The sequence below is a fragment of the Oncorhynchus kisutch genome, unplaced genomic scaffold (genome assembly GCF_002021735.2).
Source record: "Oncorhynchus kisutch isolate 150728-3 unplaced genomic scaffold, Okis_V2 scaffold1058, whole genome shotgun sequence".
NCBI classification, from domain to species: Eukaryota; Metazoa; Chordata; class Actinopteri; order Salmoniformes; family Salmonidae; genus Oncorhynchus; species Oncorhynchus kisutch.
In genome coordinates this window covers 65,383-88,783 of record NW_022263003.1, presented here as the reverse complement: position 1 = coordinate 88,783, position 23,401 = coordinate 65,383, and the positions used below count along the sequence as shown (strand labels likewise).

At 46.3% G+C, this 23,401-nt stretch overlaps 1 protein-coding gene across 2 annotated transcripts in view; it reads right to left on the bottom strand.

Moving 5' to 3' along the window:
* The window catches only part of LOC109877621 (TBC domain-containing protein kinase-like protein), a 49,657-nt gene that overhangs the window by 5,646 nt on the left and 20,610 nt on the right, over positions 1-23,401 (bottom strand). The window contains exons 22-24 of one of the 2 annotated variants that reach the window (XR_004207947.1): positions 19,123-19,284; positions 12,399-12,580; positions 3,325-5,623 (exon numbers count right to left, since the gene is read on the bottom strand). Coding sequence is in view for 1 of the 2 variants with exons in the window: in XM_031817539.1 (XP_031673399.1) it covers positions 5,460-5,623; positions 12,399-12,580; positions 19,123-19,284 (508 nt within the window). In the remaining variant the exon portion in view is untranslated. The remainder of the gene's footprint in view (positions 1-3,324; positions 5,624-12,398; positions 12,581-19,122; positions 19,285-23,401) is intronic. The other variant, XM_031817539.1, reaches the window with a different exon arrangement.

Below are 23,401 nucleotides of genomic sequence, written 5' to 3'. Positions count from 1 at the left end.
CTCATCCTGATAAAAGTCTGTTTAACACTGCTGCAGTAATAGAACATGACTGAGTGGAGGGAAATGTCCCACAGACTGCAGTTTCACTGTTAGGGGCCTAAAACAGAGCAACTGGATATGATTTGGGTCTCTGACACGGTGATGAATCTCAGGCTCCGAATGCAGTTGATTCAAATTACAGAGCAATACATCTCCAGGCCATGTGTTCATACTGTCTGTCTATTATAAAATACAGGGATCTATAGTGGACTAGGCCTGTCGAGGGCTAGCTAATACACCAAGGCCATGTGTTCACACTGTCTGTCTATTATAAAATACAGGGATCTATAGTGGACTAGGCCTGTCGAAGGCTAGCTAATACACCAAGGCCATGTGTTCACACTGTCTGTCTATTATAAAATACAGGGATCTATAGTGGACTAGGCCTGTCGAGGGCTAGCTAATACACCAAGGCCATGGTAGCTTGTTTGCTCCAATCAGATTCATTGCAGGTATCACTTAAAATATCTGGCACAATTGGGTGTAACATATGCTTGATGTCCACAATATGGAAAATGATTGAAAGTGATGCAAAATAAATCTTTAAATTAATCATTTATACACCTCTGTTTAGTCATGCATAATGAATACTACAAGATCACTGATTAAAAAATACCTTCTGGGTAAGTGCAATCATGGACACAGTACACTATACAGTGCATCACAGTATACAGTGCATCCCCCCATGACCACCCTCCACCCAGAGTGTAATAATTTAATGTGTGCATGTCATTTTCTGTCTGAGGTGAACGTGAGACAGGGGGTCTATCTTGGTCTGTCAGCCTAACAGAGTCTACCAGAAGTTTCTACAGCAGCTGCTCTGGCTGCCAGAAACAGTCTCCAGAAATATCACGAGCCAGGCAAATTAAAGTCATAACTCAATCTCGGGGGAGGGGATGGGTGAATGGGAGGAGGACAGGGAGGGTGGGACCTGGAAGAGTGCTTAAATTTACATAATGAGGGGAAAGAAAGAAAACAAAAGACAATACGTTTATTAAGTTCTGCTGAGTGCCAGGCAGCTCCCACTGAGGGAACAGTGTTAGCTATCTGCTGAGTGCCAGGCAGCTCGCACTGAGGGAACAGTGTTAGCTATCTGCTGAGTGCCAGGCAGCTCCCACTGAGGGAACAGTGTTAGCTATCTGCTGAGTGCAAGGCAGCTCGCGCTGAGGGAGTGTTAGCTATCTGCTGAGTGCCAGGCAGCTCGCGCTGAGGGAACAGTGTTAGCTATCTGCTGAGTGCCAGGCAGCTCGCACTGAGGGAACAGTGTTAGCTATCTGCTGAGTGCCAGGCAGCTCGCGCTGAGGGAACAGTGTTAGCTATCTGCTGAGTGCCAGGCAGCTCCCACTGAGGGAACAGTGTTAGCTATCTGCTGAGTGCCTGGCAGCTCGCACTGAGGGAACAGTGTTAGCTATCTGCTGAGTGCCAGGCAGCTCGCACTGAGGGAACAGTGTTAGCTATCTGCTGAGTGCCAGGCAGCTCGCACTGAGGGAACAGTGTTAGCTATCTGCTGAGTGCCAGGCAGCTCGCGCTGAGGGAACAGTGTTAGCTATCTGCTGAGTGCCAGGCAGCTCGCGCTGAGGGAACAGTGTTAGCTATCTGCTGAGTGCCAGGCAGCTCCCACTGAGGGAACAGTGTTAGCTATCTGCTGAGTGCCAGGCAGCTCGCACTGAGGGAACAGTGTTAGCTATCTGCTGAGTGCCAGGCAGCTCGCACTGAGGGAACAGTGTTAGCTATCTGCTGAGTGCCAGGCAGCTCCCACTGAGGGAACAGTGTTAGCTATCTGCTGAGTGCCTGGCAGCTCGCACTGAGGGAACAGTGTTAGCTATCTGCTGAGTGCCAGGCAGCTCGTGCTGAGGGAACAGTGTTAGCTATAGGTTGAGTGCCAGGCAGCTTGTGTTGAGGGAACAGTGAAAGCTAGGCACAAGCGAGCCAGAGAGAAGAACAAAACACATATTTGTATAATTTAATAATCATCCTCTGGCTTGCTCCGTTTGAGTGTAGTTATCGACATTATTGCTACATAATTTTAAGATGAACGGTGCTCAACTGCTTTCCTGAAGCACTTTAGGCCACGTACTAAATTATTCCTGGGAAGAGAGAGGCCATTATACACACTGACATATTTTACTTTAGTCAATTTAACTTGAGTTACTGAATCTTTGCTCTAGAACCCTTAAATGTAAGGTAGTCCACACAACTGTTGTTTAAAACAGCTGTGCACAAACTACTTAATAAGGTAGCTACAGTCTGAAATCTGGTACTCTGTTCAATTATCATTTACATTCTTGAATATATGCAGGCATGGAAACCAACCCCTAGTAAAACACTGGATTGGTGTGATCAATTGAATAACTTTGTGACCAACTGGAGACCCAACACTGTATTTTATCTCACAATCATCACAATGCAGGGTAGCCAGCTCTAAGTGGCCCAAAGCCCTTTTTGTTATTCAGGGTCAGGAGCCCTGGGAACCGCTGTCTATCAGGACTCTATAGAATGGAGAGGACTTTGTCTGAGGGAGGACGGTTGCCAGGTATTCCCCCTAATCCCCCTCTGATTAATGGAGCTTTAACTCCCCGTAAAAAACAATTATCATTCCACTGACCTCCGACGATGACTCGAGAGAGTGGCTCACTTTTAAGATGAAAGAGTATTGGTTACTTAGCGCTGGAAAGTCTACTCCTGATAAACTGAACAACTGTCAGGGAAATAGAACTAGAAGAAAACAAACAGTCCATCTGTGCAGACAAATTGTGTTTTTGTTTTGTGATATTGCACTTTTATGAATAGCCAAGATGGATTACTAGGTTATTGATTCTGGCAACCCGTTTTTAATCTAAGGGACTTATCAGGTGTATCCACGGGGGAGTGCGTGTTAGGCTGTGCCATGCACACACACACCACACAATAATTCAGCCACACCCGCCGAGGGAAGAAATCACATCCCACTTAAGGAGTCTGCCTTTTCTTTCCTCCAAGAAAGGTAAAGAAACGTAAATAAAAAATGTGTCTGGGTAACTCTATGTAATTATAACCAGAGGTTAAGTTGGACTTCTAATCAGATCTAACCCCCTGCATATTCACTCTCCTTATTTTCTTAGCACACTCTTATCCAGGGTAACTTTGTCCATTGGCTGTCAAATGTGCCAGATGTGTTCACACCCAGTGATAGGGCTGGAGGTTTTTCTAGAAGAATTACTCCAAGGACCTCAACAATGTTACCTTGTACAAGGTTAATTCACAACCCAGGCAGTCTCACTTTCGTAATAGATTCCCATGACTGACCTGCAGACGAAAGCAGCTTCTCCAATCAGCAGAACATATTAGTCCATCTCACACTTCTGTTATATGAATTTCACAGGTATACTCCACCCTGTAACAGAAAAGTCAAAATGTTTTTCAGTTAACCGATAAACCTCCCATCCAGTGGCGGTTTTGTAACTTTTGCCCACACAAGTTGTTTTTGCTAGTAGGTGGCTAACAGGCTAGCAGGTGGCTAACAGGCTAGCAGGTGGCTAACAGGCTAGCAGGTGGCTAACAGGCTATGCGGTAGCTAACAAGCAGGCAGAACGGATTCTCCTCAGGTCCAGACCGTGGGGCCCCACAGGGGTGTGTACTTAATCCCCTTCTGTATTCCCTGTTCACCCACGACTGTGTGGCCAAACCATCATTAAGTTTGCTGATGACAGGACAGTGATAGGCCTGATCACCAACAACGATGAGACGGCTTATAGGGAGGAGGTCAGAGAACTGGCAGTGTGGTGCCAGGACAACAACCTCTCCCTCAATGTGGGTAAGACAAAGGAGCTGATCTTGGACTACAGTCAAAGGCGGGCCGAACAGGCCCCCATTAACATTGACGGGGCTGTATTGGAGTGGGTCGAGAGTTTCAAGTTCCTTGGTGTCCACATCACCAACGAGCTATCATGGGCCAAACATACCAAGACAGTTGTGAAGAGGGCATAACAAAACCTTTTCCCCCTCACGAGACTGAAAAGATTTGGCATGGGCCCCCATAGTCTCAAAAGGTTTTACAGCTGCACCATCGAGAGCATCCTGACCGGTTGCATCACCGCCTGGTGTGGCAACTGCTCGGCATCTGATCGTAAGGCGTAACAGAGGGTAGTGCGAACGGCCCAGTACATCATTGGGGCCAAGCTTCCTGCCTTCCAGGACCTATATAATATGCGGTGTAAGAGGAAAGCCCATAAAATTGTCAGAGACTCCAGTCACCCAAGTTATTAAAAAAAATTCTCTGCCACCGCACGGCAAGCGGTACCGGAGCGTCAAGTCTAGGACCAAAAGGCTCCTCAACAGCTTCTACCCCCAAGCCATTAGTCTGCTGAACAATTCATAAAAATCACCACTGGACAATTTAAATTACACCCCCCCCCCCCCCCCCCCCCCCCCATAGTCACTTCACCCCCACCTACATGTACAGATTACCTCAACTAGCCTGTACCGTTGGCCCCTGTATATTGCCTCGTTATTGTTATCCTTATTGTGTTACTTTCAATTTTAGCCTACTTAGTAAATATTTTCTTCTTCTTGAACTGCTCTGTTGATTAAGGGCTTGTAAGTAAGCATTTCACGGTAAAGTCTACACTTGCTGTATTCAGCGCATGTGGCAAATAAAGTTTGATTTGACGCAGTAGCTAACGCTCCAGCCCTCCATACTCTCCTCAGCCAGATAGAGGAGAGCACAGAAGGCAAGCCAGTTCTTGAACACAGGACCAGTCATATACACAGCCAATGTATACTCTGCACAAAGCCATGGCTGAACTGAACCAACATAAAATATTTCTAAGACTGTGTACTAGCAGTGTGTGAATGGAGTAGATCAGTCTTGGAGCTAAAAGCTACATGCAAGCCAAACACACACACACACACACACACACACACACACACACACACACACACACACACACACACACACACACACACACACACACACACACAGCTATTGTACTGGTGGTGGTACTGCACAACACCAATACAGCCTGAAGGTGAAAAGCATATTTCAGTAGCGATCCCTTCTCTGGAGACATAGTGGAGGCCAATAACACATGCATTTATTCAAAAGAGGTACAGTACGACTCGTCTTTCATGACAACATGCTATAAATTCCCCTTCAAAGTAAAACAGAACACTTGGGCTCTCGTCTCTCTATGTGGTGCTGTGCTAACACAAAACAGCCCGGGGGTAGAAGAAGAGGCATATTTTTAATCATCTGCCCTGAAGACCTCCGTCTCTGCTGTGCTTGCTCTCTGGGGTCAAGTTTTATTGTAAAAGCACTTTGTGCCAACTGCTTAATGTGCTGATGTAGAAAAGGCTTCATTAATTGAACCGATCGATTGATTGATTAATTAATTCCCCTCTCACACACACACACACACACACACACACACACAGAAGGATACTCCTCGATGCTGCGGATGTCGACGGCAAGGATCTTTGGCTTGCTGGCCTTGCTCCTCTTGGTTTGACCCCCCACCGACAGCTCACACAGGTCAATGAGGTCCTCAGCTGAGATACGGGGGGACACCTCGGCTTTCAGGTCACTCAGCGCCAAGGGCTCCCGCGACTGGAGAGGAGATAAGAGAGAGTTATTATGACCACTCAGGTAGAATTGGTTCTGTCAGTATATAGTCGTGGCCAAAAGGTTTGAGAAGGACACAAATATGAAATTTTCACAAAGTCTGCTACCTCAGTTTGTATGATGGCAATTTGCATATACTCCAGAATGTTATGAAGAGTGATCAGATGAATTGCAATTCATTGCAAAGTCCCTATTTGCCATCAAATGAACTGAATCCCCCCAAAAAACATACCCACTGCATTTCAGCCCTGCCACAAAAGGACCAGCTGACATCATGTCAGTGATTCTCTCGTTAACACAAGTGTGAATATTGACGAGGACAAGGCTGGAGATCACTCTGTCATGCTGATTGAGTTTGAATAACAGACTGGAAGCTTCAAAAGCAGGGTGGTGCTTGGATCATTGTTCTTCCTCTGTCAGCCATGGTTACCTGCAAGGAAACACGTGCCGTCATCATTGCTTTGCACAAAAAAGGCAAGGATATTGCTGCCAGTAAGATTGCATCTAAATCAACCATTTATCAGATCATCAAGAACTTCAAGGAGAGCGGTTCAATTGTTGTGAAGAAGGCTTCAGGGCACCCAAGAAAGGCCAGCAAGCGTCAGGACCGTCTCCTAAACTTGATTCAGCTGCGGGATCGGGGCACCACCAGTACAGAGCTTGCTCAGGAGCTTGCTCAGGAATGGCAGCAGGCAGGTGTGAGTGCATCTGCACGCACAGTGAGGCGAAGACTTGGAGGATGGCCTGGTGTCAAGAAGGGTAGCAAAGAAGCCACTTCTCTCCAGGAAAAAACTTCAGACTGATATTCTGCAAAATGTACAGGGATTGGACTGCTGAGGACTGGGGCAAAGTCATTTTCTCTGATGAATCCCCTTTCCGATTGTTTTGGGCATCCGGAAAAAAGCTTGTCCGGAGAAGACAAGGTCAGCACTACCATTAGACCTGTGTCATGCCAACAGTAAAGCATCCGGAGATCATTCATGTGTGGGGTTGCTTCTCAGCCAAGGGAGTGGGCTCACTCACAGTTTTGCCTAAGAACACAGCCACGAATAAAGAATGGTACCAACACATCCTCAGAGAGCAACTTCTCCCAACCATCCAAGAACAGTTTGGTGACGAACAATGGGCTGCCATCAGCCATCAGGATGTGGCCCAGAAGTTAATTGACAGCATGCCAGGGCAGATTGCAGAGGTCTTGAAAAAGAAGGGTCAACACTGCAAATATTGACTCTTTGCATCAACTTCATGTAATTGTCAATAAAAGCCTTTGACACTTATGAAATGCTTGTAATTATACTTCAGTATTCCATAGTAACATCTGACAAAAATATCTAAACACACTGAAGCAGCAAACTTTGTGAAAATTAATATTAGCGTCATTCTCAAAACTTTTGGCCACGACTGTACAGCTTGTTATTTAGTTGTCCAGCAAACATCGAACTCTCAAAGGAAGACTTTAATATCTTGGTGACAATAACAGCATTCAGTGGTACTGTACAATAGCTTTGTCAGTCTTTTGTAAATATGTAAATACTGTACGTAGTTCTCAAGAAAGGACCCGAAGCGATATCAGTGCCATTGCCAGCAAAGCAGAAAATACTTTGTACTGAGGACAGAGGATTTTGGAAAGGCACTCTCCCTTTCCAGTCCACACTACAGGATAATGCTGCCCTGGAGGTGACAGCGCAGACAGGCTCTGATGAGTGTTAATGGGGAGAGCCAGGGAGTCCACTGGCACTGTGGCTATTTGTCATCAAAGACTTGAGAGTAGAAGCACGTTTTAGAAGTCTGTGTGGCAGGGACAATGGTGGCACTGAGGTGCCAGTATCTCCTGTGAACAGAGTGTGCAGCCTGAGGGGGAATCCTACTTAGCTTTCCCTTTGTAAGCAGTCTTGACATCTCTAGAGGTGTGTCACTGAAGTTCTGCTTTCCAAATTACTCTTGTATAATGTCACCTAAACCTCAAAGCTTCCACGAAACATCTCCTTGTAAATATATACAATTACAGAACCTACTGCAATACATGGCAAGGGGCAGGTGATATTCGACAACGCATCATCTGAAGTAGAACTTTTCGATGGATGGCGATGACCTTATGGCAGTTGAATGTATTAAAAAAATATATCTTCCTCGGGATACAGCACTAATCAAGTTGTGAAGACCTCTCACGTTCACTGATGGAGCGAGAGAGAGGATGGGATCGTGGAATGATTGCTATTGATACATGCATCAACGAGCCCGATGATCTGCTGGCACAGATCACACATTTCACTGGCTGTCATGAGTCAATAGGAAGCATGAACGAGAGCAGGGGTGAAAGAGAGAATTCAATTAAAAATAGGCTATTAATCCCACAAGGGGCAATTGTGCAAACAAGGAGAGGATGAAGACAAAGGAGGAGGGTGCTTTACTCATACAAACGAGAGGCAGTTCAATATCATTAGGTTCAGCGGGTGTATTTTATTCACTTAACTGTCCAGTCATTGAATCGGAGGGAGGCACTCAATGCCTTAAGACCTCTGAACGCAGAGTTGGACTAAAACCAGCCATTGGAAGTTTTTCACACTTTTAAAGTGTTAGTTTTTATCAGCTGTTGTACAATAAGATAAGACACAGGAAAACTGAATGTTGACTGCACTGGGCCTTCAAGGCCTATAAGTCAACATGTACCTGTTCCTCCAGCGTAAGTACTGGTAGCCCATGTTTATAGCCACGTTATCCTTACTCATTGTGTTTTTATTCCTTGTGTAAATCTTTTTTTCCTATTCTCTCTCTATGTTTCTCTCTGCATTGTTGGGAAAGGCCAGTAAGTAAGCATTTCACTGATACACTATGATCAAAAAAGTGCCATCTACAACCTAAAAGGGTTCTTCGGCTGTCCCCAAAGGAGAACCCTTTATAGTTCCTAAACTCAGCAAAAAAAAGAAATGTCCCTTCTTCAGGACCCTGTCTCTCAAAGATAATTAGGAAAATACAATTAAGGTCAATGTTATGAAAACTTAGGACACTAAAGAGGCCTTTCTACTGACTGAAAAACACCAAAAGAAAGATGCCCAGGGTCCCTGCTCATCTGCGTGAACATGCCTTAGGCATGCTGCAAGAAGGCATGAGGACTGCAGATGTGGTCAGGGCAATAAATTGCAATGTCCGTACTATGAAACGGGCGCACACACACTGCCACGCCTACACACACACACACACACACACACACACACAAGCACAGCCACGGGCCGGCGGGTGCACACACAGCCGCGCACGTACGTACACACACACACAAACAGACTGACAAGAATACAACAAATAGTTTGGATTAGCACAGGCAAACTGTAAGCACTTTATCCAATCAGCAGTGAAGAAGTGGGAGAAAGACTGATAAGAGCAATCCATTATGATGATAACTGTTGCTTGGATAAGGTAACTGGATGATGTCCTAAAAGAGATCACAATCAATATAAAGCTCTTTAAAAGCTAAGCCTAGAATGCATTAAGAAGTGAATAAGATATGTCATAAATTTTTATAATCAGACAGCTTTAATATCTACCACACACACACACAATGACAGGATAGTGGGTTTGATTCCCAGGAACACATGTATGCAAAATGTATGCACGCATTGATTGGATAAAAGGATCTGCTAAATGGCATTATAATATAATGACCCAGGCTCAGTTCAGCATGGAGTAAGTATTTTTAAATGGTGTGAAACCCGGGAGAAACCGTCCACATTTGTCCAATAACGCTTTAAATTTGTTGCAAAACACTTTGCGATGGTGTGCACTACTGAACACTACCCAGAGCTTGTTTTTCCCCACCAACGTTTACTGTGCAGAGGAACCTGATAGCCCCTATTGGTTCACATGATCAACTGCATGGGAACATGAATGTACAGTACTATAACGACAATACCCATCATGGTGATAACCAGCTTAGACTGAGGTCTAGTGATAATGAATAGCCAGCAGCCGTGTTGTACATTCACCATGCAGTGATTTGCCATCCCAATATGAACTCCCATACATACATGGCAATTATCCCTCAGCGTAATTCTATACGGAAGGCATTTGCAATTACTCCCATTATAGTCATGGTGACGTACAGGCATTCAGTTACATTATTAGCACAAACGCTGGCATAATTTCTCAACGACTCTATCCCCATCAAGGATTTCAGTGGAAATTGCAGTCGCGACAGACCAGATGAATTCAAATCATGAGTAAAGAAACTGATCAGAAAAGGGCTTGAAACCTAGGAGCCACCATGAAATCCATTAAGGAATAACCTTCACAAAGAAATGGAGGAAGGATATTCCTCCCCACATTTATTCCTTTTCGATCATATTGAATAAGATTATATGGACGGGGGGGGGGGGGGGGGGGGGGGTCCTCCCGATGATCCTAGAACAGCACTTTATAAATACAGACCCTAATGTCTTTTATGTTCCATTAATGGCCACGCGGCAGTTACCAATGTCCCTCTCAACTAAAGTGAAGTAACTTTTCTGGCATCAGGGGCAAGCAGAGCAGAGCGGCACTTTTTAATAAAATGCCTCCGTGTTTTTGCTGACAGACAGACTCGAGCTAGGCCCAGAGCAGAGCCGGGTCCTGGGTCCAGGCATACAGTAAACACTTCATTTCTCTGGTGTCATGACAACATCATCTCGCCCGGATTTAATGAAATGTTCTTTGGGAAATTGAATAAGTTACTCACTGCACGCTGTAGGGCATACAGTCAACCAAACAGATATGAACTCAACACGCATATTGAGAAATGATATGATAGAATCAATCTTCAGATGTGGTCGTTTCTTTCAACTTCTGGGTGTCGAGTAAAATGTGATGTTATTTAACTAAAACGATCAAACCCAGATAGGCAGACTAGGATCTTGAAGGAGAGTATTTTAAAAATAGTAACAATTTCATGTGCAATTCAAAAAACAGGAAAAATATATACTATAACGTTATTCGCTGAAATGTATGGAACACACAGTAGTAGAAAACAGGGTAATGAAATAGTGGGAACCATTATGGTTTTGGTATCCTTATGGTTTCTGTAGCTGCAATAAAACCATCATTCCTAGAACATGGTATTAATAAGAAAAAATGGATTCAGGTCAATACTCTAGCCTCCCTCTAAGATTGGCCATTATGTTGCATGTACGTGGTTCTCCTCTGTTACCCCCAAAAGAAAGCCTAGCGCTGTAAACCAACCTCTCTGAGACTGATGTTTCACAGCTGTGTTCCTGTTCCTCCCTGCCTTTATGTGATTTCTGAGGAAGAATCTTGAGGGCACTGCAGACTATCGTTACACCGTAAACCGAACCTTAGGTACTTTTCCCAATACGACAACATGAAAATGGTTTGGTACTAGAATTTGTTACCTTCGGTTCTGTCAAACGTGTCTCACGTCATATAGGGATTGAGAGGATCGTGTCTGTCTAGTAAATTTGTCTGAATCTTCTCAAGAGGGCAGTAGTAAGCTAGCCAGGATACTTGTGTGTGGTAATCGGGCCCCCGGAGACTGGACGTGTTTAAATGGTTTAGGGTTGAGCCCCTCGTGTCTGTGTTAACCAGCCATTAGGCTCAGATTACAACCCAGGATTTATTCCCCTTGGACCAAATCATAAATTAACAGCCAGTCAAGTTTTATCCCTCTGAATAATCATAAATTAACAGCCAGTCAAGTTTTATCCCTCTGAATAATCATAAATTAACAGCCAGTCAAGTTTTATCCCTCTGAATAATCATAAATTAACAGCCAGTCAAGTTTTATCCCTCTGAATAATCATAAATTAACAGCCAGTCAAGTTTTATCCCTCTGAATAATCATAAATTAACAGCCAGTCAAAGCTGACCACCGGAAAATGGAAACCTCCAATAAATATTATGAAAGATTGAGCAACTGGAAAAACACTGACTGATCCGGAAGGAATTAATACAGCAATACAGCGGCCATTTTGGGTCTAAGAGTTCTCACTGACCCTCAATGTCCCCCATCTCCATGTGTACTGTAGTGCTGTCTGTCTGAGAATGAGGCGGTCTACATTTGACTAAATGTCACCGAGAGCAACCAATAGACACGTGGCGTACGATTTCATTAGGGTGTGAAAACCACACAAGAGGCACATTCTGTCTATGACATCACCGCTCAAACATGGGGCCTAGGACAACCCATGTCTGAGTGGGAACATGTAAACTCATGGCGAGATGGGTGGATTGAGGTAGCTGCAAACAGGTTAAATAGGGCCCACTGCCTTACAGCAAGGCCTGTCTGGGCATGAAGGAGCTAGAATATAGTTAAATGGTGTGCCTGTACGTGTGTGTGTGTTTATTTCAAAAGTACTCAAGGGTAGTAAAAATGTAAATTATTATAACAATAACTGACATTTTGCCAGTCCCCAAAAGGAAAAGGGCTATTTTAGGGTTACAATTAGGTTTAGGGTTCAGGTTAGGATAATAAAACCAACGTGTGTGTGTGTGTGTGTGTGTGTGTGTGTGTGTGTGTGTGTGTGTGTGTGTGGTGTATGAGTTTGTCTATGCGTGAATGTGAGTACATATATACACACACGAGTGAGTGCGTGAAAGTGTCCATATCTGTGTGTGAGTGAAAGTGTCCATATCTGTGTGTGAGTGAAAGTGTCCATATCTGTGTGTGAGTGAAAGTGTCCATATCTGTGTGTGAGTGAAAGTGTCCATATCTGTGTGTGAGTGAATGTGTCCATATCTGTGTGTGAGTCGTGTGTGATGATGGAGGAGTGCTCACCAGGTCCGTCTTGGGCATGTCCTGGTAGTCTGAAGAGTAGTAGTTGGCCGCCTTGCCGAAGCCGTTGGTGCTGCTGTCTCCCTGGGCCTTGGGAGGCTGGGCGTGCTGGCGGTAAGTGGCGCTCTTGGGAGTCCAGCAGAACAGGTTGATGGATTCCCGGACACAGCGCTCAATGTCAATCTCTGGAAGGAGGAAGGGAAACATTCTTCATTTTGTTCTCTATTTCACTGCCCCCTTGTTCTGTGCTAATGAAACATGTGGCTAATGAGAGCTTTTGGCATGGCCTGCCACCGACCCAGACAAAATCAAATATGAGATGGATCTTTATTCCAGGAACGGGGGGTGAGGGTTTGTCAGGACAGGCTACGGTAGAGGGGCGGTATGCTCTCAGTGTACAGGACCTCACAAATATATGGTTACAGACAGGAAGTAATTCCAGTGAAACACTGGTAGTCAGATTCCTCTCCAGCCAAGCAAGCAGGCAAGCAAGCAGGCAGGTAGGCAGACAGAGACAGACACAGAGACCGAGACAGAGAGGGAGACCGACAGACAGGCAGCTGGGCATTCCATGGCAGTGTGTGTGTGTGTGTGTGTGTGTGTGTGGTGTGAGATACACTTTGTCAGATAGATGTGATTTGATTCAGTTGATTATGTGGCGGTTGATTGAATGAGGGGGGATCTGACACAGTCAGGGCTACAAATCAACTGTTGGACTGGAGGGACTCTGGCAACTGCTAGCTAGGTAATGGGGATATGGAACCCTATTAAAAAGGCAGTCTGGGATATGGCCTCTTCTATTCAATGGCCATTTTGATTAAATACCCCTTGATTCATGAAGAATATAACTTAATGCATGTCTAAGTACAACTGTCCTGCCCTGGCCTACCATAACCCAAGATATGAGACTGTACTACTCCATTGGCCTACCATAACCCAAGATATGAGACTGTACTACTCCATTGGCCTACCATAACCCAAGATATGAGACTGTACTACTCCATTGGCCTACCATAACCCAAGATATGAGACTGTACTACTCCATTGGCCTACCATAACCCAAGATATGAGACTGTACTACTCCATTGGCTATGTTTTAAGGCTGAAACACAAATCGCAGATTGTGCCTTTAAAATGTGTCTGTGCCAATGGCCCTGTGGGAGATGGATGTGACTCTGAATGATCAGGTAGTGACTACTGCCACAGCCCCAATCAAACACAACGGAGGGAAGGAGACAACCAAATCACTGGCAAACGCTCCCTACATGTCAATGTGGACACTTGTCTACAGAATGTAAATAGATGGTCTACTGTAAACTGGAACAAGAAAAAATGCACCCGGGCACTTTCTTTGATTACATTTAAAATGCAAATAGATTGACGGAGCTGTACTGTAGCCTCTCGGGCCATTCTGGTTAAAATGGTACACACACACACACACACACACACACACACACACACACACACACACACACATACATAACACAAAACCCATAAAGCAACCCTATCCAATCCACTTTCTATGCAACCCTTTGATCCTCACTGCATCTGTCTATCCAAACATTCGACTTCCTGTCTGAGAAGTGGTCTGAAGTGGTCTGGCAGCTCTTGGGGGTTGTATTACTCCTAGCTACATGTCTAGAACTACAGCTCATCAGGCCTGTGAGCTGTGCTCCTCATTGAGGCGGATGCTAATGTTGCGTGAAGGCAAATGCTGCCGCATCATCAGTACACCCAAGACAGGACCTTACCTGCTGCCAAGCCAGCCATTGTGACGTGTGTGTGTGTGTGTGTGTGTGTGTGTGTGTGTTGGCAAGTTTCCAAACAAGAAAAAGTTAGATGACTTTAAAAAGGCAACATGTTGAACTAACAGAGGAACAAAGAGGGGACAAAATCAGCAGGTTGAGATGTTGCGTTCTAGAACGCTCGCAGGGCGAAAAGAAGCTTACTGTGCCTTCCTCGGTTTACTTAGCGTGCTTAGTCCTGCCTCGCTTTGGTTCATCATTCAATTCAATTTTAACTCCCAATCTTTGAATTTCAGTGGCGAATTCCTGCCTTCTAATCTTTCCTCCGAAATGAATGACACAAAAGATAACACCATGCTGTCATGGTGGTCGACTTTTGTTTAACAGTTTGCCAAACGATTTGGCGGAGGAGGAGAAGAGCTATCAGGGTCCGAGATCAGAGACTGAGCGTCACTCGAGGGGCACAATAGAGGCATATGGCACATCCTTAATGTGTCTCTTGACAGTTTTACTTTGAGAGACGTCGTTCAGACAGAGATCTGGGCTCGATCTGCATGACCAAGAGAACCTTATGACGGTGTGCGTGCACCACCTCCCTCTAAGCACTCTGGGAACTGTCCTCCCCTGGTATTAACTGTAATAGTCTTGTCAGTGAGAATTAATGACCCTGGCACCCCTCACCGTCTATGGAGGGAAAAGAGGAGAAGAGAGTGTCCGGATCATTTAAGAGCCCGCTCGCTTGTAGCTTTATCTTGACTGTTAACCTTTATTCCGACGCTCAGAGACAAAGAGAGAGCGAGAGAGAGAGAAGCCGTGAGGTGCTTCTTTCCCCATCACAAAAATAAACAACTACAAACATTTTAACCAGTCTGAAATACCCCTTCATTCAACCATCTACAATATGTTAATCTACGGTCACAAAAAAAGCTATTGCTTAATACATTATCTATCAGGCTTACATAGTGACTGTCAGGCATGATATCGTAGTGCCCAGGGTCATGAATATTGCATGCAATCACACACCTCCAGCTAACAGAGGCTAGCCTGATACTTGAGGAGAGATTGACAACCGGTTTAACAAGCCCCAGCGTGCGGCTGGGCATTCCATGGCAGTGTGTGTGTGTGACTGTGAGGCATGATGTCGTAGTGCAGTCTGTAAAAGGTCATAACCAGAACTGGCTTGGCAGCCTAGGCACTGACTGACTGAATAAATAAATAAATAAAAGAGCGAGAGCGAGCGCGAGAGCAGGAGCGAGCGAGAGAGATCAGTGTTTTCAGCCCTAATATGCACCACATGTCTCAACACTAAATGATGAGCGCTACAATGCCAGCATACTAAATCTAAAACTGGGAGTTGACCCAGCAACCAAACCACTGGAGGTTAACAAACTAGCACTGAACCCACTAACCCCTTCATACCTGTAAAGCACTTTGTGACAACAAAGTGTCGTGGTACCGTTAGCCCTAGCATCAAGTCTCACCCATTACAACAGGGAGAGAACTAGTCATTTAGTGGGTTGTTCCTGGTAAAAGGTGTGAGTGAACAGGTCTTAGTTTTGAAGTGTCAGTACAGATCTAAAGGTTGGTGAGTGATGTCCTATGGGCCCAGGTGTTGGGATACTAGTGGTAATACTGAATCTGGCACTGTGCTCTCTCACACTCCTCCAGGGCGAACATAGTGATGTCCTATGGGCCCAGGTGTTGGGATACTAGTGGTAATACTGAAGCTGGCACTGTGCTCTCTCACACTCCTCCAGGGCGAACATAGTGATGTCCTATGGGACCAGGTGTTGGGATACCAGTGGTAATACTGAAGCTGGCAATGTGCTCTCTCACACTCCTCCAGGGTGAACATAGTGATGTCCTATGGGCCCAGGTGTTGGGATACCAGTGGTAATACTGAATCTGGCAGCTGTGCTCTCTCACACTCCTCCAGGGTGAACATAGTGATGTCCTATGGGCCCAGGTGTTGGGATACCAGTGGTAATACTGAATCTGGCAGCTGTGCTCTCTCACAGAGAGAGAACTCCTCCAGGGCAAACATATTTTACCTTTATAAGGAGCCCTCTCCTTTCGCCTGTTTTTGCTCATCACGTGCCTGCTGGACCAATAAAACACAGTGAAGTGTAGCAGCATATATATAAATAAATAAGAGAGAGAGAGACAGAACAACTGGAAGCAGCCAGTCAGCCATCCGGAGTAAGAGTACCCTAACGTCCCCTTTGGCATGAAAACATCTGCCGTCTCACAACTGTTATTTAAACTTTAATGTCACCCGCCTCTCAGCCAAACGGGGTAATCGCCGTTTCAGTTTGGCAATGGGATTTAAGGGAAACTGACGGAGATATCCCCCGGGCGTTGAGAGCTCTGTGAGATACATTCATTATGGATGCTGCTGGCCCCTGGATTGTCTGTCACTGATACTTTGCTGATATTTTGCAGTGGGGGACTGATGGGAGAGGTAGGTAGAAGAGAGGGGGAGGGAGGGCAAGGAGAGAGGGAGGGATTAGAAAGAGGGGTTGTTTGAGAACTTCATTCCTGTGTGGCGTAGAGGCTCAAACTACTACTACTCTCAAAGTTGCATTAAAAATCGACTCGTTCTTGCCAACTGACCCGTCAAAGTCTAGTCCCGAAATTCCTCCACTCACTCAAAATCCCAAAACTTGGAGGAACTCCGTAGGGAAGCCTTGCATAGAAAGAAGAGAGAAGATTACCAGTCCCCCAATGCTTCTGCATAAATCATGTCAACATCAGCAAACATGACATTGTCATATGCCAGTGCATCTCAAAACTGTCGGGTTGGAGGAAGTATAGAAATAGAATGACTAGATTGTATTTCGAAGGATGCGGGGCTTCTTCACAGGGTTAAAGCACAGTCCCGTCTAAGATCCAGTGCCAGCGTGTGTGTTCCTCCTTAAGTGAATCTGTATGGTCATGCCCTGTAGGAATGCTACCCTTGTCCCCAATGTCCTGAGATGTGACGGTTTCACACACTGCACACCACACTCTCAGACAAGCTTAGGAACCGTGCAGCCCAGTTAATAAATTCTCCCTGAACAATTTGTGCCCCCGAAATTACTTTTTTCCTGGCTGACAGACACTCAGAAAGCAATACACACTTCTGTAATGAGAGGTCAAATGAGGACCCATAAGCTGAAATCCACAGCCACTTGAAATGTGTCATAAATCAGGGCTGGGGGTTGAACCGAGGACACTGATCTACTGTAATGGATACAAGACCAAACAAGAAAGATCAAATCCGGTCACTTATTCGGTAAGTTTGCCGTTTTTTTCCCTCTCAGGTTATTTTCACAGCTAGACTACAAACTTACTTCACACCAGGACAGCGTTTCACAACACACAACTCTACCTTTGGGTGTTAAGCTTCAGTGCTCTAGTGGCATGCTCGAGACAGCTTGGTTACCTAGCCTCTACTACCATGGCAACATGTATTTATTCCCCCCCCCCCCCCCCCCCCATCTGTCTGTTTTGGGGAGTAATCCTGCCATTGTGGCCTAGACAGAATTAACGCCACAAGGCATCTCTGAAGGCTCCAGGTAATGACACTCGCCTCATCACTATAAATGATGCCGAGCCCAAATGGACGAAACCCCCTCGACTCGACAGAGATCCTTCAGGATGACGAGTCATGTCCTCTCCGACACCAGAGGCGGGAAGATTTGGAGCACTGGACGCCACGTGGTTATCCTGCGGCCAGCAGTCTACGCGTTCCCAAATGACCCTCTCAGCGGGCGAGTCTTCCGACAGCTGCCGAGCACAGCGTGACACGCTTATCAAACACAAAGGCGTGAGTGTCTCTCAGCAGAGGACCTCACAGCATCTCCCTACAGGGATATCATTCACTAGGCTGGAAGACATCAGTCACACACATTAGCCCTTTGGGGAGCCACGACATCATTAAAAGTAAAGCAAGGCACAGTCAGACACCCAGATGCAAGGAAGGAGAGCGGTACTCAAATAGTTCAGAAAGAAAATACTATCTTAAAAAGTGTCATCGTTCCCCAACCTGCAGTGTCTGAGTGCGTAGGGCGCACTTCTTATTTTTGGAGGGCTTTTGAAGGGTTGTTTGAATATTTTAAAAAGCGGTCCGTTTCAAGCGGGCTCATTAAGTGGTTCCTGTAAGATGGTGCCACTTCACTAACAGGAAGTCACATCAGCCCTCCTAGAGGACCAACAGGACATCTAGCATTCAACACATCAATAAAGACAACTACATCTACACACCCAGGAGGTACAACACTGGCCCTGTTCACTACACATGAATCAAATCAAACAATGGGGGAGTGGAGGGAAACTAACAGTGTGTCCAAAATGGAAGCCTTTTCCCTGTATAGTGGACTACTTTGCACTAAATAGGGATTGGATTCCCTGCAATCAAAAGCAGTGCATTATAAAAGGTGTCCAGTCAAAAGTAGTGCACTCTATAGGGAATAGGGAGCCATTGAGGATGCACCCTAAAAAAGGGATTGATTTCCTATCAAATCAAATGTATTTATATAGCACTTCGTACATCAGCTGATATCTCAAAGAGTTGTACAGAAACCCAGCCTAAAACCCCAAACAGCAAGCAATGCAGGTGTTGAAACAAGTTGGCTAAGAAAAACTCCCTAGAAAGGCCAAAACCTAGGAAGAAACCTAGAGAGGAACCAGGCTATGAGGGGTGGCCAGTCCTCTTCTGGCTGTGCCGGGTGGAGATTATAACAGAACATGGCCAAGATGTTCAAATGTTCATAAATGACCAGCATGGTCAAATAATAGGTCTGGGACAGGTAGCACGTCCGGTGAACAGGTCAGGATTCCATAGCCGCAGGCAGAACAGTTGAAACAGGAGCAGCAGCACAGCCAGGTGGACTGGGGACAGCAAGGAGTCATCATGCCAGGTAGTCCTGAGGCATAGTCCTAGGGATATCACCACTGGTCCTTGCCCCCTCCCTCTCTCCCGCTCCCCCTCCCTCTCTTACCTGGCAGGTCGGAGAACAGGAGGATGCACTCATTAAAGCCGTTGGCCAGCAGGCGGTCTCGGAGCTGCTGCAGGATGGCCACGCCGATGCAGAAGGGGAAGGAGCTGTTCCCCAGGAGCAGGGTGTCCCACAGGTGGAAGATCTTGTGAAGGGGGAAGACGTCTGTAGAGGAAGAGATCCATCAATCAAGCAAATGTATTTATAAAGCCTTTTCTACATCACCAGTTGTCACAAAGTGCTTTTACAATACACCAACCTAGTCCATTAAAGACATGCAGAAGCAGAAGGGAGAGCGAGGGAGGAGAGGCGGAGGGAGGGTGAGGAGGAGGAGGGAGGGTGAGGAGGAGGGAGGAGAGGCGGAGGGAGGGAGGGCGAGGAGATGGGGAGGGAGGGCGAGGAGAGGGATTAGAAAGAGGAGGAAAGGTAGAAGAATATACAGATCGTTAAGAGGGTACCCAGGGAGAAAAGAAGATAATGATTTATAATTCAGCCATTTGGCAGATGCTCTTAACCAGAGACAGAAAAGTGCATTACAAGGTTCATTTAACAAATAGTAATTGCAAGTACAACATTGCAGCTATAAGTGCTTTTTCAGGTTCCCTCAAACTCTAAGCACTTTACATTTCATAAGGCTGTATACGGTATGGGCTGAAGGGGGACTGAGTGTCTGGCTGTCCAATAGTTTCCAAGAAGGCCCATACATGGACTGATGGACACACTAATACTGCACTAATAGTACAGGACATCACATAGCGGTTTGTCACACTAATACTGCAGGACATCACAGGGCTGTTCGCCATTGACCTGTGTGGAATGGGAAGCCTACTGTAACCAATACCTAGAAGTGGATACTAGGCAAAATGTATGTGTGAGAGGTAGGACTGGATGGAGAGGACCGGGAGAGAAGTCGGAGGACTGGATGGAGAGGACCGGGAGAGAAGTGGGAGGACTGGATAGAGAGGACCGGGAGAGAAGTGGGAGGACTGGATAGAGAGGACCGGGAGAGAAGTGGGAGGACTGGATAGAGAGGACCGGGAGAGATGTGGAAGGACTGGATGGAGAGGACCGGGAGAGAAGTGGAAGGACTGGATGGAGAGGACCGGGAGAGAAGTGGGAGGACTGGATGGAGAGGACCGGGAGAGAAGTGGGAGGACTGGATAGAGAGGACCGGGAGAGAAGTGGGAGGACTGGATAGAGAGGACCGGGAGAGAAGTGGGAGGACTGGATAGAGAGGACCGGGAGAGAAGTGGGAGGACTGGATGGAGAGGACCGGGAGAGAAGTGGGAGGACTGGATGGAGAGGACCGGGAGAGAAGTGGAAGGACTGGATGGAGAGGACCGGGAGAGAAGTGGGAGGACTGGATGGAGAGGACCAGGAGAGAAGTGGGAGGACTGGATGGAGAGGACCGGGAGAGAAGTGGGAGGACTGGATGGAGAGGACCGGGAGTGAAGTGGGAGGACTGGATGGAGAGGACCGGGAGAGAAGTGGGAGGACTGGATGGAGAGGACCGGGAGAGAAGTGGGAGGACTGGATGGAGAGGACCGGGAGAGAAGTGGGAGGACTGGATGGAGAGGACCGGGAGAGAAGTGGGAGGACTGGTGGAGAGGGAGTTAAGCTGAGACTCTTCAGCACATTAACAGTCCACTGAGCAGCCGGTGGGTGTGAGTGACGGGCAGAGTGTGTGTGTGTGGAGGCAGGGAGATGGACCTCCGACACTCTCCTCGGCTGGGTGCATTAGCAGTCAGGAAGTAGGATGGAGGAGAGGGGTGAGGGACTCACGCTGGTTTGGGAAGGATGGAGGGCAGGCCTCACACTCAGAGCCCCTGGGAGCCATGTGTACATGGGTGTGCATGCTTGAGAATTCTCAAGTGTGTGTGTGTGTGTGTATCTCTTAGAATTCTCAAGTGTGTGTGTGTGTGTGTATCTCTTAGAATTCTCAAGTGTGTGTGTGTGTGTGTATCTCTTAGAATTCTCAAGTGTGTGTGTGTGTGTGTGTGTATCTCTTAGAATTCTTAAGTGTGTGTGTGTAAAACACTATAAAACATACAGTGCATTCGGGAAGTATTCAGACCCCTTCATCTTTTACACATTTTGTTAAGGCTGTACCTTAATCTAAAATGGACTAAACCGTTTTCCCCCCCTCATCAAATCTAGACAATACCCCCATTGCATTTTTGCAAATGTATAAAAAAAAAAAATGTAAATATTATATTTACATAAGTATTCAGACCCTTCATTCAGTACTTTTTTGAAGCTGTTTTGGCAGCGATAACAGCCTCGAGTCTTCTTGGGTATGACTCTATAAGCTTGGTAAACCTGTACTTGGGGAGTTTCTCCCATTCTTCTCTGCAGATCCTCTCAAGCTCTGTCTGGTTGGATGGGGAGTGTCGCTGCACAGCTATTTTCAGGTCTCTCCAAAGATGTTCGATCTGGCTCAAGTCTAGGCTTGTCAGAGACTTGTCCCGAAGCCACTCCTGCGTTGTCTTGGCTGTGTGCTTAGGGTCGTCTCAGTCTGAGATCCTGAGCGCTCTGGAGCAGGTTGTCATCAAGGATCTCTCTGTACTTTGCTACGTTCATCTTTCCCTCGATCCTGACTAGTCTCCCAGTCCCGGCAGCTGAAAAACATCCCCACAGCATGCCGCCGCCACCACCACCATTCTTCGATGATGCCAGGTTTCCTCCAGACGTGACGCTTGGCATTCAGGCCAAAGAGTTCAATCTTGGTTTCATCAGACCAGAGAATCTTGTTTCTCATGGTCTGAGTCTTTTTATCTTAAAGCGGTCTGTCATATGCCTTGTACTGGAGGAGTGGCATCCGTCTGGCCACTCTACCATAAAGGCCTGATTCGTGGAGTGATGCAGAGATGGTTGTCCTTCTGGAAGGTTCTCCCATCTCCACAGAGGAACTCTGAAGCACTGTCAGAGTGACCAAGGCCCTTCTCCCCTAATTGTTCAGTTTGGCCGGGTGGCCAGCTCTAGGAACAGTCTTTGGTTGTTCCAAAATGTTTCCATTTAAGAATGATGGAGGCCACTGTGTTCGTGGGGACCTTCAATACTGGTACCCTTCCCCAGATCTGTGCCTTGACACAATCCTATCTCGGAGCTCTACGAACAATTCCTTCGACCTTATGCCTTTGTTTTTGCTCTGACATACACTGTCAACTGTGGGACCTTATATAGACAGGTGTGTACCTTTCCAAATCATGCCCAATCAATTGAATTTACCACAAGTGGACTCCAATCAAGTTGTAGAAACATCAAGGATGATCAATGGTAACAGGATGCACCAAAGCTCAATTGCAAGTCTTATAGCAAAGGGTCTGAATACTTATGCAAATAAGGTATTTCCTTTTAGGCTATAACGTAACAAAATGTGGAAAAAGTCAGGTGGTTTGAATACTTTCCGAATGCACTGTACACTTAGACTCAGTTTATTAGGTACACCACCACATTCACCAAAATGGATCGCTCCTACAGTCAGTGAGTCACGTGCACATGGTCTGCTATAAAGCAGGCAGACAGGCATCAAGGCATTCAGTTACTGTTCGAGTGAACGTTAGACTTTGAGCGTAGTATGATCAACGGTGCTAGGTGAGCCGGATCCAGTATCTCAGAAATACTCACCCTCCTTGGCTTTTCACGCACAACAGTGTCTAGAATTTACAGAGAATGGCGCAACAAACAAAAAACATCCAGTCAGAGGTAGTCCTGTGGACGAGAACAGCTAATTGATGAGAGAGGTCGAAGGAGAATGGCAAGAATCTTACAATGTAACAGGTGGGCCACCAACAGACAAATAACAGCACAGTACAAAAGTGGTGTGCAGAACGGCATCTCGGAACGCACAACTCGTCGATCCTTGTCACGGTTAGGCTATTACAGCAGACGACCAGAACCGGGTTCCACCGCTATCCGCTAAAAACAAGAAGAAGCGGATCTAGTGGGCACATGATCACCAAAAGCGGTCAATTGAATGGAAAAACATTGCCTGGAGCATGACAGCGAGTTCAGTTTACTTGAGTGGCCTGCGCAGTCCCCAAACCTCAACCCAATATATAATCTTTGGGATGAGATGGACTGGGCTGTTCGCAGCATGAATGTACCGCTGTCCAATCTGCAGCAACTGCGTGAAGCATCGCGTCATCATGGACCAACATCCCCTTGGAACATTTCCAAAACCTTGTAGAATGCCCTTGTAGAATGCCCTGAAGAATTCAGCCTGGAGGAAAAGGGGGCATCCGACCCTGTACGAGATGGGTGTACCTAATAAACTGTGCAT